Source organism: Amblyomma mixtum, chromosome 10 (genome assembly GCF_055824585.1).
Source record: "Amblyomma mixtum isolate Tamu chromosome 10, ASM5582458v1, whole genome shotgun sequence".
NCBI lineage: Eukaryota > Metazoa > Arthropoda > Arachnida > Ixodida > Ixodidae > Amblyomma > Amblyomma mixtum.
In genome coordinates, this window is record NC_143021.1 from 165,622,792 (window position 1) to 165,640,368 (window position 17,577).

The window sequence follows — 17,577 nt, forward strand, 5'->3', positions numbered from 1 at the left end:
CGAAGAACTGGACCCTGCACTTGCCTACGAGTTCTCTGATCACCGTGCATGTCCCGAGGTTACTCTCCTGGACATTTGTGCGACCACGCCCGATCCGCGTCCCGCCGACGTCTTTCATCGCGCCATCGCTACCGACCTTCCGCCCGCTCAACGTGACCAGCTACTGCAACTTCTCCAACGCTTCAGCACGCCTTTTGACCTTTCCCAACCTTCTTTGGGCCGTGCGTTCGCCGTCTCTCACGAAATTGACACAGGTACGCACGCCCCCTTGCGCCAGCGACCGTACCGCGTCTCGCCTACAGAGCGCCGCGTCATCCGTGACAATGTCGACGATATGCTACAGCGCGGCATCATACAGCCTTCTCACAGCCCTTGGGCCTCTCCAGTTGTCTTGGTGACGAACAAAGATGGCTCCATCCGGTTCTGCGTGGACTACCGTCGTCTCAACCAGATTACTCGCAAGGACGTTTACCCTCTACCCCGAATCTACGACGCACTGGATTGCTTGCAGGGAGCGGAGTATTTTTCGTCCTTAGACTTACGCTCTGGATACTGGCAAGTCCCGATGGCTGCTGCTGACCAGCCGAAAACCGCCTTCGTCACAACAGACGGCCTGTATAAATTCATTGCCATGCCATTCGGCCTATGCAATGCCCCAGCCACATTCGAGAGAATGATGGATAATATTCTCAGCGGGCTGAAATGGGAAGCGTGTCTGTGCTATCTGGATGACATTGTCGTTTTTTCCAAAGTATTTTCTTCTCATTTACTTCGCCTCCAGCGTGTTCTCACGTGCCTTACTGCAGCCGGGCTACAACTAAACCTAAAGAAATGTCACTACGGTGCCACGAAGCTGACGATATCAGGTCATGTCATCTCCAAAGATGGTGTTCTTCCTGACCCTGCCAAACTTCGCGCCGTCGCCGACTTTCCGAAACCGACCACATTGAAAGAACTTCGCAGTTTTATAGGCTTGTGTTCCTACTTCCGCCGCTTCATCCGGAATTTCGCCTGTATCATCGCCCCTTTAACGCAGCTTCTTGCCGGCAGCCCGAACCTCTCGTCTTGGTTACCCGCCTGCGATGCCGCATTCGACACTTTACGTCGCCTCCTGGTCTCCCCCCCCCCTATACTGCGCCATTTTGATCCTGACTGTCCGACCGAAATTCACACTGACGCGAGCGGTGTGGGGTTGGGCGCAGTTCTTGCCCAACGGAAGACTGGGTATCCAGAATATGTGGTCGCTTACGCCAGCCGCACTCTTACCAAGGCGGAATCTAACTATTCAGTGACAGAAAAAGAATGTCTCGCCATCATTTGGGCGATTGCCAAGTTCCGCCCTTACGTCTACGGCCGGCCGTTCTATGTCGTCACCGACCATCATGCTCTTTGCTGGCTGTCCTCCCTCAAAGATCCCTCTGGCCGACTTGCCCGCTGGGCTTTACGTCTGCAGGAATTTGATATTCACGTCATTTATCGCTCTGGACGCAAGCATTCCGACGCCGACGCACTTTCCCGTTCACCACTCCCTTGCGATTCCGCCTCTGCCCTCGTCTGTGCCTATGATTTCTCGTCGTTCGGTGTCCCTGATATGCTCTCCGAACAACTGCAGGATCCTTGGATCAACTCACTCCTCACCTTCCTCTCTAATCCCTCGCCGCCTTCTTCATCCCGTACTCTTCGGCGCCAAGCCCACCATTTTGCCGTTCGTGATGGCCTCTTATACCGGCGTAACTACCTGTCCGAAGGGCGGAAATGGCTGTTGGTGATTCTTCGCCACCTCCGTGCTGCGATCTGCGCCTCCTTCCACGCAGACCCACAATACGGCCATGCCGGTGTATTGAAGACGTATGCTCACCTGCGTCTGCGATATTATTGGCGCGGTATGTACCGCTTCGTACGACAGTACATTCGGTCGTGTAGAGCCTGCCAACGTCGCAAGAAACCTCCCCGCCCTCACCCCGCCCCATTGCAGCCGTTACCCTGCCCTGCCCGCCCCTTTGACCGCGTCGGTATTGATCTTTACGGTCCGCTTCCCACCAGTTCGGCTAACAACCGCTGGGTCATCGTGGCCGTTGACCACCTAACCCGCTACGTAGAAACGTCGCCTCTTCAATCTGCGACCGCACAGAACGTTGCTTCTTTCATCCTACACCGTCTTGTTCTTCGTCACGGCGCCCCGAAAGAATTGCTCAGTGACCGTGGCCGTGTTTTTCTATCGGAAGTCGTCGCGGCACTGCTCAAGGAATGCAAAATCATCCATCGCTGTACCAGCGCCTATCACCCCCAAACCAACGGCATGACTGAACGGTTCAACCGCACTCTCAGCGACATGATCGCCATGTACGTTGATACCGCCCACTCCAACTGGGATAAAGTACTTCCTTTCGTAACCTACGCGTATAATACGGCTACGCAGACAAAGACGGGATTCTCTCTTTTCTTCCTCTTATACGGTCGCGAGCCTACCTCCACAATGGACACCATCCTTCCCTATCGCCGTGATTCTTCCGAGACAACATCCTTCTCCGAAGCCCACATGTATGCCGAAGAATGTCGACAACTTGCGCGCTCTTTCACCACACAGCTCCAGCAGCACCAGAAGCACCGTCGGGACCCCTTGGACCCTACCGCGTCATATTCCTCCGGCGCACTCGTTTGGCTCTGGGTGCCTTCCTCCACTCCCGGCCTCGCCACGAAACTGCTTTCCCGCTATCACGGCCCTTACCGCGTTCTTCAACAAACTTCTCCCGTGAATTACATAGTTGAGCCCCTTGACCCCTCCCCGGATCATCGTCGCCGGGGGCGTGAAACTGTACACGTCGAGCGTCTTAAGCCCTACTACGATCCGACAATTCTTTCGTCCCCGTAAGTCGCCAGGATGGCTTCTTTTCGCCGGGGAGGTAACTCTAATGGGAACGACCGGCAGCCGTTCACGCGATGGGACGAAGAGGAGAACGAAGTGCTGTGCTGGTTTCGGTGTGACTCCTGGGTGTGTGCCTGCCGTGACGCGTCTTTGATCAACGGCCTCCGACCTGTGCTTCGAAGACGCACCTGTACATAATAATGAACTTATTTTGTCACCGTCAATAGCAATACAGGCGAGACAGGCTGGTCTAAGCCTTTGGATGGCTTGTAGGACCATGCCTAAAAAAACACATAGTGACTGATAAGCATGAATGAAGCGCATATAGACAAAGAACACAAAATTACAATAAAGATGAAAAACAGCGCACTAAATATTATCTGTCCATACAAAACAAAACTGACAGGAGCATGAAGGCGCGCAATCTGACAAGGCGAAACAGATTGCACCAAACCTAAAACTCTACCATTCATTCTTCAGTAATTCTCTCAGCTTGCCTCTGAAACTAGCCATAAAGGTTTCATCCGGCAGTTAGTTGAAAGTAGCCGGCACATAATCGCAACGCCTGGCCGCAACACACCTCATGTTTGAACGAGGAACATTGTAAGGGCTATGTTTTCTGAGATATCTCATCGGGGTATATTCATGTTGAAATTCACTGGACCAATAATGCTTATGGACAACTGTATCAATGGACAATGATTTGAAGTTCGGGAGGCCTAGTTCACGGAAGATATTTTCAGCTGGCAAAATGGGTGTGTTATAAGCTGTACAACATGAACTGGTGGGCGAGTTGGTCTGACATATCTAGTGAAGCAGCGCTACGGCACAAGGCCAAGAGAAGAAGAGGACAAACACACACGTAATTCGGAGGTCGTGGGTTCGGATCCCACCGGCGGCAGTGGTTGTTTTTAGAGCGCAGCTCTTTGGCGTCCGTTCCTGGGTTTCGCGTCGTCGTCGGCCTCGTAACCAGCTCCGCCCCCCTTTCATCCCCCCAGCGCTATCGGCGTCAGCGGCATCAGTCAGTCGCTGCTATCTCTTCCCTCCTCCCTTTATCGTGTTGTCCGCTTGCTGCGCGCGCTTCTGCCCCCATCGTTTGCCGCTGGGTGTACACGCCGCCCCCTCCCCCCTCTTCCTGCGAGTCTCTGGTTGTCAAAGCGCCGGCTCGAACTTAATTCCTTTCTTCGCTCCTCCTCCAATGCAACCCCTGTGCGGTGGCAATCAGAGAGCCAGATCGGTGGCGGCGGATCTGTATATGTGCACCGCCCGAGCCGAAATTGCGAATACGTGTGAAAAATAAAAAAAAATTCTGTGATAGCGCATACATGTGTTGCTCGATTTCTTTGCCTCAATCTATCGAAAAGGTGAAACAGCTTATTTGCTGCGCTCAAATTTCGCATTAGGAAGTAACGTAATCGTCGGTAATTTTTTTCTTCTGCTTTTCTAATCAATTAGCTTTAAGCGATAACATATTCAGTAATATTGTAAATTGATCAACACCACAAAGTAAATAAATAAATTAAAAATCCCCTGAGCCCCTTGGTTTGTGTGGCTGTTGGCTTCTTTCATATTTATAACGAGCCCCTCATTCCCCTTCCCTTGTTTGCTTAATTGCTTAGCGAGGGCCTCGGTTCTGGCAGCCTTGACGCCATAGGAAGCATAAGAGGGTTCTCATGCAGCTTCCACCCTCTCCGTTCGATGACGTTCTACGTCACACCTGCGGTAACTCAGGACGTTCTACGTCCGCCGCTTATGAACGTGGGTGGCACTGATGAACACTCTCAAAGTTAGGTTACTTGTACACATAAATACCCCCGAAAGCAGAAAAATTGACAGCCGTCGCCGTAGCTCAGAGGCAGAGCACCGGACGCGTAATTCGGAGGTCGTGGGTTCGGATACCACCGGCGGCAGTTTTTTTCTGCTTTTCTAATCAATTAGCTTTAAGCGATAACATATTCAGTAATATTGTAAATTGATCAACACCACAAAGTAAATAAATAAATTAAAAATCCCCTGTGCCCCTTGGTTTCTGTGGCTGTTGGCTTCTTTCATGCCTTATCTATTGGCAATTCTATTCCGCGTACTCTCGGGAGCGTCACAACATCCACTCCATCCGAAACGCACCTACTGGCATTTGGTTCATCAGCTCGTCGAGACACGCGCCTTACCATTTCAAGTAGTTCCGGTGGCCTCATCTGAGGCTCAACAGCAAACTTTGGGCCAAGGCGAAGAACTCATTGAACTTCCTCCGGAATGTGAACTCCATCCACATTGTGCAGTTGGTTGGGCCTCCCTCTAGGCTTTCTTGGGACAAGCCCTTGGAGGCTTGGGAGAAGCTGTTGTCACAGGAACTCGGTGGTGCTGTTCATGATGCGGCTAAATCCGTGCCACTGGCGTAACCAAACACCCGGCTCGTTGCGGAACTGTAGAAGAAGCTTTAGATGATCCTTGGACAGCCTCACTTGTCGTTGCCATTCGGTCCTTAGAAATTTGCACATCCTTATGCCGTAGCTAACAGAAGGCAAAAAGCCTCCAAACAACGCCAGCACTTCAGGAGGAAGGATCCGCTTTCGAATGCAGAAACCAAGCATTCGCGATTTGCATGACGCATTAGCAATGGCTGGGACGAAATGGGACGGTTCAACAACAGAGGACGAATAGATAGAGCCCCTTGTACAAGAAATAAAGTTGTACAACATGAACTGGTGGGCGAGTTGGTCTGACATATCTAGTGAAGCAGCTCAACGGCACAAGGCCAAGGGAAGAAGAGGACAAACACAGCGCTGATTTTTTACAGCAAAACCCCCTTCTTTGTGTGCCGACAACAGCACTAGAGCATTTCCACGCAGGTATCTAACTGTCTTATCTATTGGCAATTCTATTCCGCGTACTCTCGGGCGCGTCACAACATCCACTCCATCCGAAACTCACCTACTGGCATTTGGTTCATCAGCTCGTCGAGACACGCGCCTTACCATTGCCAGTAGTTCTGGTGGCCTCATCTTAGGCATAACAGCAAACTTTGGGCCAAGGCGAAGGACTCGTTTATCTTCCTCCGGAATGTGAACTCCATCCACATTGTGCAGTTGGTTGGGCCTCCCTCTAGGCTTTCTTGGGACAAGCCCTCGGAGGCTTGGGAGGAGCTGTTGCCTGTGTTGCCAGCGCTGTGTTTGTTCTCTTCTTCCCTTGGCCTTGTGCCGTTGCGCTGCTTCACTAGATAGATGTGTTATAAGCGACGCATTTAAGAATATTCGTTAAAATGCTGTCGATCCTGCAAATCCAACGCTCCGAGCAAAAGGCAAAGATATTAATAGCATATGTTAACACACTGTTGCCAAAGCATTTACAATAGATTTTTTTAAGATACAGGCACAAAACTTTTGATATTAGACAACAACCACGACAGCAGCCTCAATTATTAACATTATTAAAAACATAATACAGAAAGCACATAAATGTTCGAACAGAAATAACACAGATTTAGATGTGGAACACATGCATGTTGCAAAGATGCGAAGCTCAAAACAATGTATGGAGTGAAGTGCTTAGCTCCCACACTCCAACGATGCGACTCTGCAGAACAAGCCATTACTGCGAGCGCAGTAAAGCCCGAGTTCTATGCCCAGTCACCAGCACTCGTTTATTCTGCGACATAGCATGCTCAATCCTTACAGAAGCGAACGAATGAACGACCGAACGAATGACACCACCCTTGCATTCAGGGCCAGTGCAGGCAAAAGCAGCGTAACATCTGCGGTGCCGTGCGACCTCTTCAACCGCACCGAGTGGAGCTGTTGGCTGATGCGACCGCTCAACAGCACACAGCGGCTGGTCCTTCGGCTGAGCGTCGCGGATGACGAGCTCGACCGGAACCGGATGCGGGTCGCGTGGCGGCGGAAGCACAAGATACGCGGGCAGAACCTCTACGCTGTAGAGGAGATCACCGATGGCTTAGGTGGGTCGGCCATGTTCGCGCCTTGCTTTCCAATTGAGAGTTCTGCATTCCTCCAGTCGCTTCAGGTTCGTTCGTGAGCGTGAAGCTCAGAGCGAAATGACCCGTGGAACCTGTGAACACGTTTTTCCTGCCCGCATTTCTCTTCAAGACAACAGTCACAAATATATCGAGGACATTGCATTCCCAGCACATCGTTTAAGTTTAACCCAATGAGCACTTATCCGGGAGTGAGCAAAGGAAACATTTTCATGCGGACGCCAGTTCATGAGAGGCCTGCGAGCCCAAGAGTGCGTTTAGGGCCACTTGCGAGTATCTAGTGGGGATACTCGCAAGAGTGGCAGGCTGGATATGTTGGTAAGGATTCATGGTGGAAAACAAGCACACAGAGTCAAAAGTGAAGCAGCAGAAAACGTACAAACGTTAAGCAGAGCAACAATGGTGACATAAGAAAGAAATCTGTGAAGACCGCACGAAACACTGAGTCTCAGCTGGCTGCTGCGGCTACCAGGAATGCAACTGACTGTTTGAAAAATATCGACATTTAATGCAACGACAAATCGAAGAAGACATTGATCAGGGGCAGTCAGAGGCAAACAGAAGAGACATTAACCCCAGAGAGTCCTTCACGTTCATATAGACGATATGGTAGCCATTACGTATACGCATGTTTCGAGCGCAGAGTTGCACACCGAGGAAGAACGCCGATGTGGCTGTGTGTCGTCGTGTGTCGTTGTACAAACTAACGCAACTCCCCTTTTTACTCAATTTACGTGTATGCTGCTAAACAGCACCATGAGACGAAGAACGAACGAAACACGAAATAGATTTTTAAGCGCATATGGCTGCGTGATGAAAGGAAAGTTTACGGGAATGTATCTAATAAGTGGACAACTTAAAAAAGTGCCAACTAGAAAGAAATCTCCTTCGACCTTTGCGACACATATTGTGGGGGAAGCAATAGTGCATCGCTTTCCAAATTATTCACGTTGGTGTGGCCACGTTTATATATAGGCATCCCACTGCACTTACTGAAGCCAGCATAGCGAAGCTCAGAGAAACAGACGACTCTTGTTACAATGAATCGGACCAATAATTGGCCTATAATTTTCTTTAAAGTCACGTCATGAAACACCATATGATGCATGCAGACCGGTGCTCAATTGATCTCATTAAAAGTGGTTTCCTCCTGTACGTAGTCGCGGAAATTTTCTTTACCAAAGTGCAACTACTGTAAAGGGTGTCACGTCCAGTCCAGAAAGAAATAGGCCAGATATGAAATCTGTTAGGCAAACCATATAGTTTCCTTTTTCAGTGCGAAAGCCTTGCTTACACATCCACTACACTTACCATACTCAACACTAATGCGGCTTAATAAATCCCTCAGTGTACGTAGTAGCACTATAATAGCATTTCTTTCTTCTTTATTGAAGCCAGTTTTATAAAAATTTCCTCGGGAAGGAAAGCAAGAGGCCCAGATAATGCCATCCTGCCAGTTTGTCAATGAGGTATGAGCATCATACAAGGCAGAACAGCGCAAGCAACACAAGGACAAGAAAGTAGACGAGACACACAGAGCGCTGACTTACAACTGAAGGTTTATATTTACCGAAGTGTCTGGAAAAGTAAACCTTCAGTTGTAAGTCAGCGCTGTGTGTGTCTCGCCTACTTTGATGTCCGTGTGTACCCAACTGAAAAATCCGGTATGAATTTTAAACCGGAACCGCATACCCGGTTATTGTACAGGATTTCCGATACCGGATTACCAGAATATCCTGTATAAAACAGGACAGTCCTGTATAATACAGGACTCTCCTGTTTTGTACAGGATACTCCGAAATCCGGTATCGCAAATCCTGTACAATAACCCGGCATGCGGTTCCGGTTTAAAATTCATACCGGCATACAGGACAGTCCTGTATTCTACAGGCTAGGCCCGTGTTATACAGGAGGGCCCTGTATCACAGGACAAAGGCAGGAATAAAATGCTTCAAATATATCCCACTTGGACTAAATCTGCCCAAAAACTGGGGCCATAAGTGTACATTCCAAATGCTGCAATACACAGAGCCTCAGAAACTGGTAATCTGCGATTATCAGCGACTCGTATTGCAGTCGATGTGCAATTGTGTTTTTGCTCCCAGCTTTTACGAAGTATTGGTAGCTTGGTGAGTATTATAATGCATCAAAAACTCCAAAAGATGTTTATTTTTTTCGCATGTCTTGAACCAGCTCACTGAGGTAATAATTTAACTCTTTGCGACGATCTACCGGCGCTGGGGTCTCTACAGGGTGCTGGCCAATGAAGTAGTCAAAAGGACCTGCAGAAAAGAAAATATGATTGGTAGTACATAATGCCCCCAGCTTATCATTTAATTGGGCACTGACACGCAACATAATGCATTGAGCACTGTGACATCCAACCTACGGCCAATGTAGCTTTTCAGGGGTCATTGGCTTTCTGCCCACTGTGGAGGCTTCTGACTTCAGGTTCCGATGGCAAGCTTGCCCTGTAACGCTCCTTTCCAGGAGTTGTGGAGTAGTCCAAAGGCTGCGTCCTTGCAGAAACGCGAATCTTTGGGTGCCACCATAACTGCTGCCCACGTTGCCGAAGGAATAAAAACTTCATTCCCGAGGTGGACCTGTATGCAATAATTACAAATGCATACCCCAGTAGCACAAACGGGGCTCTGAATTGCGGGCCCTCGTGGGCCCAGACAAGCCACAGACAAGCCAGGCGTCTCAAGACGCCAGGCCCTGAGCATTGGCAATGCTCAGTATCGTGAATGCACCTCACGCCTTCCATATTTGAATCAACAGCGTACTGCAAATCTGCGTCGTAACATTGTTGGTGTGTAAGCAGGTTGCTCGGACGATTCCGATGCTTCCGTGGTCATCCTCCATTATTTACGGCACATACCGCAGCATCGATGCGATGCGTGATGTTTGTTCAAAGTCTTCAGCCGCTCCACCTCAGGACGCTTATCGATGATTGCTCTCGCACTTATACACCATATGCCTCTTGTAAGAAAGAACACAAACTATAAAACTTAGTTTAGTCGTGTTATCATGAAGGACAAGCAATTTCGGTATGTAACTGAAAGAAAATTTTGCGCTATTTCGTCCCTCTACGCTGTGCAATCTACAAAGTTTTAGTTAAAAAGACACTGGTCAGTTAGAACGTTTCTGTTGACGCCGATCATATAACCGAGACGGAGGCAGTACTTAAAGAACAGAGTGATTTAAAATGCGTACTTACGTCCTAGCAGCACGACTTCGCTGTCATAAAATGCGCCTTCACCGCCGTGGCCTCCACCGGTCAAATGTTCACCACCCACGTCTTTCGGAGCGACGTCATTCATCACTGAGACAAGGATGATAGGGTTCCACCATATTTGCACTGGACGTACGCATAAAAGGCGATGTCATCTTTGATCATGGATTGATCAAGGCAACAAGAAGAAAGGCGCAAAAAATTGTATAACACAAATTCAACGCCAACGAGCGATTGCCAGCGTGTTTTCGCAGCTACCTTCATCGCTTGACACTCAACCCAGCCGCAGGAGAGAAGTAAAAACCTGTTCCAAACAAACGCAGGAAAGGTGGGGGAGCACTTCTGCATAAAGTCACCGCGCAGCGACCTGTCACAGTGAACAAGCAGAATCGAAACCTCCTCGCCACTTCATGGAAGCCTCTCGGGGAACGTGGTCGGGAGGGCGGCTTAAAAAAATGTTCGGTCGTGGGTTTTAGAGTGAGCGCCTCCGCGTCGTTTCGGGGAACAGCACTGGGAGGGGTAGGACAGACACAGAGGAGCCCAAGGGGAAGGAACAAAGGCCGACAGAAAAACCAGGGATGAGCAGGTTTTTGGTTGCGTCCGACTCGGACCCAGGAAAAGCAGAGAAGGCGGTGATGAGAGAAAAGAAAAAGCTTTAAAAAAAATTGCGCAAAGACGGGTTACTCGTGTAAGGTTTCTGCAGGTGGTTTTTGTTTTTATTTTGTTCTCTCGAGCGCTGTATCTTTTAGCTAGCACGAAGCGTCGCCTTTATGGCCGACGCTTCGTTTTTTTAAGGGCGAAGCTGCCGGCTCCGTTGAATTAACCTTTTCTTCGTCGGTAGAAATGTTCTGGGCGATTTGTGATTAGTATGTCTTCCTGATAGAGTGAAGGGTGCGGCCGCTTGCGATGGCGCTTGGACAAGTTGCGTTATCAATGGGCAATCACTTGACGAAGAAGAAGTGCAAAGAATTCCTGCACGAAAACCAAGAATTTTCTTTCTTCATCGATGCGTCTCTACAGACTGCCGCTAGCGAACATTAAGAAAGCTGCTGCAATGAACGCGACAGTAACAAACATTTTGGAGCCTCTGGCGCAGTCACCGGAGGCTCGCCATGTTTATCAGACAGTCTTGAAGTTCTGCAGTGTGAAATCCAGAGTAATCTGCGCAGGACTTACGAAGGCTGCTGGCGGATGTATACTAGCCGTTTGCCCGCACACAGCCGCCCTGGCTTTGTCAGGGTGCTGCACGGGAAGCCAATAGGGCGGTTGCCCGCAAAATCCCCCTTCATGCAGCCCCCGCCTTTCATGCACAAACTTCATGTTTTGCCACTGCGAAGCTCACGCTTAGCCCTTTTCTTTTCCTAGCCCTTTCAACAAAACCGTGTACTTGTTGATTATCGTACTTATGCGCACGCTGACCCCCCCCCCCCTTCCCCTAAAAAACATCTGCTGGCGTACAACAGTCAATCTGTAGAACAAGCACCAAAACCGCAGCACATATCGCTCTGAATACAGGCTGGTATGTCCGGTTTGAGCTCCGTACCGGACTAGTCTGTCCGGTTTGAGCTCCGTACCGGACTGGTCTGTCCGGTTTGAGCTTCGAACCGGGAATGGACTGTCCGGTATGAGTTCCGTACCGGGGCGGTCTGTCCGGTTTGGGATCGATACCGGAGCGGTATGAACCGGTATAGCCATCAAACCGGACGGGTCTCGCCGGTATGAGAGTGATACCAGACCGGTATGAAACCGATATGTTCCGATAAAATCTGGTTTGCCGCGATATCGGATTTTTCAATAGGGTAGCTTGCGCTGTTCTGCCTTGTGATGAACCAACCAGCCCGCGATAGTTATTCATGAGCATCATAATCTCGAACAATATCATGCGCATCCCTCACGGAGGGCTGGTATAGTAAAAATCTTTGAGTCAAAATAGACTGTCCTCTTTGTGTCTGCGCGTGGAGGTTGTAAAAGAAAAATATGTGGGTTTTGAAAAAACACGAAGGGTTCACACCGACGCCGACTCCACCGGGGAGTTGTTTTCGCTTTCATGGCCCTTCTGGTTCTCTCGCACTAAAAATAATCTCAAGCTGTACACCTGTGGGTGCGGTTCAGTGCAGGTGTCACCCAGACTTCGCGCACTTTTACGTGGGAAGCTCCCAGACACCCTAAGAGCGTGTGGGGGTAGCGGTCTCGGACTCGAAGGAGATGCCCTCGACTCAGCGTGGCAAACTCAGCGGAGACCAGCCACCAAGTGACAAGAGGTTTTTGGGCGTTTGGTGCCCAGCTTTCGCCGGTCAGAAGTCAGAGAATGGGTCGGAGCCAAAGGTTTACAAAACAAAACAAGGTTTATATAGCAAAGAGACGATACAGAGGATTTCACAATCACTAGTACAAACACATACAAAGTGATTAATTGAACAATGCAACACGTGCAAAGTTAAACTCGAGAGAGAGTACAATACAATGGCAATATTGCACCTAAAGTGCACTCAAACAAGAGAGAGAGAGGTAAACAAGCAAAACACAATTTGTTCACCGGGCACTGCGGCAGTCCGACGACCAGAGTTCTCCGACGATGCCGTCCCGCAGACTGGCGACCGTTGCCTCGTTGGTCCGATGCTGGCCGAGTGGTGTTTTCCCGGGAGTCGAACGGGCGCGCTTCGATGAAGCTTAAACGGCGGTCCGGACTGACTGATAGCTGTCAGCGTCCTTTTTATAGGCTCGCTCTCACGTCTGTTTGTTGTACGCGCCACAGTAGGCGCGCACATACACGCAGCATCTCCAGTGTAGTTTCCCTTTCTTTCTCTCGCCGGCCGCGCGTCCCCATTGGTCAGAGTCAGGAGTCGTTTCGCGAAGATTCCAGCGTGTTCTAGCGTGGCGCCGTCGTGGCGGCGTCGCCGACGCCCGAGTGCAGAGGAGGGGGACATGTCTTAGCGCACGCAAGGCTTCCCCCTCTTCCCCCCGTCAGCTGTAGAACCGACTCGCATGTTCGAGAATAATCGGCGGGGATGACTCATTTCCTCGGCGCACGCCACGGCGGTGGAGAGAGAGGCACGCGCTCGGCGGGGGCTTTCCCTCTCCCCCGTCGGGCTCGCGCCGGCGAGACGCCGTGCGCACGGCGGTTTTTCTTTGTTTGTTCCTAAAATGCGCCGAATTTTGTGACACTGCCCCTTCCTTTAAGAATATTGTGTAACAATATTCACAAACCACAAAATTCGCGCGCACATGCATGCGCTCACAAAGTCAGTGGCGAATGCCAACATACATACTACAATACCTTGATGCTTTCACATACATAACACAGTACAATATACAGATTGCACTCCAAAACACGCCGCATATCGGCGGTACAATTCGCGCGCACATGCACGCGCTCACAAAGTCAATGGCGAATGCCAAAGTGCATACATCAATACAATGATGTTTCCACATGCGTAACTCTATGAAATGTTCACAATGTACATAAAAACACACCGCGATTGGGCAGTACATTAACACAAGGCTACAAACATGGAGCACGCAAATACAAGGCACACTTTCGCCTATACTTCCAAGTTTGGCTGACACAGCGGGCTCGGAGCAGGATTGCTTCCTTCAATCTTTCAGTCGCACTTTCAATTCTCTTTCTTACGCGACTCTGACCTTTCCTGCTGTCACGAATTCTACTCTTCTTCCGCCTCATGCTGAGGCTTCTCTTCCGAACGCGGTTTTGGCTCCGCTTCCTGCTCGTACTCCTCTCTGGTTCTGCGGCCAGTCTTCGAGCCCTTCTTCTTTTCCTGTGGCCAGCGCGTCTGTTGCGGGCAAATTTAACGCCAGTTCGCTTACGACGGCTACGCTTCAGGTGTTTGCTCTCTTTTCCGTGTGCGCTCTTCTGTTTCCGTTTGCGCCTCCACACTGAGTCCTTGCTGTAGGCTGGGCTCGTTCCTCTGAATTTCTTTCTGACCTTGCGGCGGTGCTCGTGCAGCTCGCTTGCATTCGGCTCGGCTGTCTTCAGCTTGGTTCTGCCTCTGTTCATTTTCTTCCTGAATTTTCTCCAGGGCTTCTGCTTTTCGGTTTCACCTGCTTTGGTGGTGTCCGACTCTTTTCTCTTTCTTTTTACTTCCTTCCAAGCTCCTCTAGGGAGCACACCCGGTTCGTTTTCACTTGCATCATCCGAGACGGGCTCTCGCGTTGAAACCACCGGTTCAGTCCCGTTCTGTTCTTCATGGGCTGAAGTTTCTTCTCGGTTACGCGTTTTCTTCTTTTTCCTCATCCTGACCTTGCTTTGTGCACAGTGCACGAAACGCGGCTCAGGCTTCTTTGGAGAATTATCCTCCTCACTGATTCCTTCCATCAGTTGGTCACTTACTGTGAAGCCGTAAACAGGCTTTCCTTCGACTGCACCCACTCTTTCCTCAATTCTTTCCGTCAGTTGGACACTTTCAGTGCAGTGGTGCTCCATTCCTTGTACTGCACTTTCTCCTTCCTCCGCGGGAAGAATTTCCTCGTCTTCCTCATAGGCAGAAATTTCCTCGCCTTCCTCATCGGGAAAGCTCTCCTCGCTGCTCGAGGGTTCACTCGGAACGGTTTCCGGGTCTTCACTGAGTGCGCTCTCCCAAGCTATGACTACATCGGAGCATTCATTCTCTTTGACATTTGATCGCACTTCCTCACGGTCCCTACTGCCACGCTCAGGTGTGCAGCACTGCAATTTCTCGCTGGAGCTCCAACTTTCTTCCTTTCTTGCGCTAGCTCGCTCGCGCTTCCTTCGCCGCTTTTTTTCCTGTCGATCACTGCGACGCTCTGACGTGCAGGATTCGCATTTTTCTCCCTCGCGGCGACCGTCTGGGTCCTTGGGAAACTTTGCCCCCTTGATGTTACCCAATATGAGGTCGTATATGGGGCGTTCCATGCAAAGTGCAGTCAGTTTACCGCTGTAGTAGGGAGTCTGCACCTGTACTCTAGCTTCTGGTAAGCGCTTAAAGGATCCGTCTACTAGCCGCACAAGGCTCTTCGTTCCAGTGAGATCCTTATCTCGCACCAAGCCTCGCTTTATGATGACCGCGCTGCTTCCTGTGTCTCGCAGCACTGAAATTCTTCGCGGCCCTGCTTTCCCTTCTGAGACAGGCATCCTGTGCATACCGGCTTCGGTTCTCGCGTTCACTACCGCGTTCACAACGGGCACCTTCTTGCCGTTTTTCAGCTCGACAAAGCCGTTTTCGTCTTCTTCCTCCAGGTGATCACCTGAGGAGGCTCGCACGCACGATACCTGGGGAACGGGCTTGCCCGGGTTGGAACAAGCCGCGGCTTTGTGCCCCTTCTGGCCGCACTAAAACAAGCTGCAAGGTTACTGTTCGTGGCGCTGTTGCGGCAGTTAGATGCGTAGTGGCCTGTCTTGTTGCACAGGTAGCACTTCGGTGGAGGCATTGGGCTGGATCGAGTATCGCGGCTGTCGGATTTCTGAGCGCTTTCTGAATTTGCATTCTTAATTTTGGTCAAATTCGTTGCCCCTTGGCCTTCAAGAAATTGGTCGGCAAGTTCTAGCATTTCGGAGAGGGTCTTGGCCCTTCTCTCCTTGAGGTATAGCGCCAAGTTCGGGTGAGAACTGCTCAGGAATTGTTCCTTGATCAGCAGCTCGCGGAGTGCACTATATTCCTGTGCGATTTCCGACAGTTCCGTCCACCGATCAAAATAGTGGCTTAATCGCGCCACATATTGGGTTGCCGTTTCTCCGTCTGTGGGCTTTCCTGTCCGGAATTTGTCCCGAAATCCCTCGGTGGTGAATCGGAATCGTTTAAGCAGAGCGGCTTTCACCTTGCTATAACTTGCTGCGTCTTCAGGAGACAGTCGCCCGAATACACTTAGTGCCTCACCGCTCAGACAAGTACTAAGAACGGTAGCGCATTCACTGTCTGACCAATTCTGGCTCACCGCGATCCCTTCGAATCGCTTAAGGAATGCGTCCAGATCGTCCCTTTTTTCATCGAATCTAGGGAGCAACCTGCTGGCATCTATCCGGAAACTGCTACATTCTTCCCTAGTGCTATGCACTTCAGCTGAGTGGTTCGCAGCACGTTGCAGTTCCAGTTTCGCGGCAAGCAGCTTCATTTCGCGTTCAAATTCTCTTTCTTTTTCTTTCTCGGCTTCTTCTCGAGCCTTCTGCCTTTCCTTTTCAATTCTCTCTCTCTCTTTTTCGGCTTCTTCCCGAGCCCTCTCTCTTTCTTTTTCGGCTTCTTCCCGAGCCTTCTGCCTTTCCTTTTCAATTCTCTCTCTCTCTTTTTCGGCTTCTTCCCGAGCCCTCTCTCTTTCTTTTTCGGCTTCTTCCCGAGCCCTCTCTCTTTCTTTCTCGGCCTTCTCTCTTTCCTGGTCCACCCATTTACGCAGTCCAGCTCCGGACAACCCCATCTGGGTGCCCACCTCTACAAGCTCCTTTAAATTCATAGTTGGAGGCCGAACTCTGTACTCAAGGCAACGAGTACCCCTCCACGGTGAACCTCCCTAACCGCTTCGGCGCGGCCCCTCCCAATATCGCTCTGCTGCTACCACTCGTTTACGACCTCTTCGTAAACTCCTTCCGACTCTTTCTCCGTTCTCTGTGCTTGCAAACACCAAACGTCCTGTCGCGGACGCCAGAATATATTGTCACCCAGACTTCGCGCACTTTTACGTGGGAAGCTCCCAGACACCCTAAGAGCGTGTGGGGGTAGCGGTCTCGGACTCGAAGGAGATGCCCTCGACTCAGCGTGGCAAACTCAGCGGAGACCAGCCACCAAGTGACAAGAGGTTTTTGGGCGTTTGGTGCCCAGCTTTCGCCGGTCGCAAGTCAGAGAATGGGTCGGAGCCAAAGGTTTACAAAACAAAACAAGGTTTATATAGCAAAGAGACGATACAGAGGATTTCACAATCACTAGTACAAACACATACAAAGTGATTAATTAAACAATGCAACACGTGCAAAGTTAAACTCGAGAGAGAGTACAATACAATGGCAATATTGCACCTAAAGTGCACTCACACAAGAGAGAGAGGTAAACAAGCAAAACACAATTTGTTCACCGGGCACTGCGGCAGTCCGACGACCAGAGTTCTCCGACGATGCCGTCCCGCAGACTGGCGACCGTTGCCTCGTTGGTCCGATGCTGGCCGAGTGGTGTTTTCCCGGGAGTCGAACGGGCGCGCTTCGATGAAGCTTAAACGGCGGTCCGGACTGACTGATAGCTGTCATCGTCCTTTTTATAGGCTCGCTCTCACGTCTGTTTGTTGTACGCGCCACAGTAGGCGCGCACATACACGCAGCATCTCCAGTGTAGTTTCCCTTTCTTTCTCTCGCCGGCCGCGCGTCCCCATTGGTCAGAGTCAGGAGTCGTTTCGCGAAGATTCCAGCGTGTTCTAGCGTGGCGCCGTCGTGGCGGCGTCGCCGACGCCCGAGTGCAGAGGAGGGGGACATGTCTTAGCGCACGCAAGGCTTCCCCCTCTTCCCCCCGTCAGCTGTAGAACCGACTCGCA

At 50.5% G+C, this 17,577-nt stretch overlaps 1 protein-coding gene and 1 pseudogene across 1 annotated transcript in view; one reads left to right on the forward strand and one right to left on the reverse strand.

Moving 5' to 3' along the window:
- The window catches only part of LOC149327635 (uncharacterized), an 84,859-nt gene that overhangs the window by 18,872 nt on the left and 48,410 nt on the right, over positions 1-17,577 (forward strand). The window contains exon 3 of the mRNA XM_089563712.1: positions 6,589-6,821. Coding sequence (XP_089419838.1) covers positions 6,589-6,821 — 233 coding nt within the window. The remainder of the gene's footprint in view (positions 1-6,588; positions 6,822-17,577) is intronic.
- On the reverse strand, positions 12,098-16,831 carry LOC149327637 (uncharacterized; annotated as a pseudogene).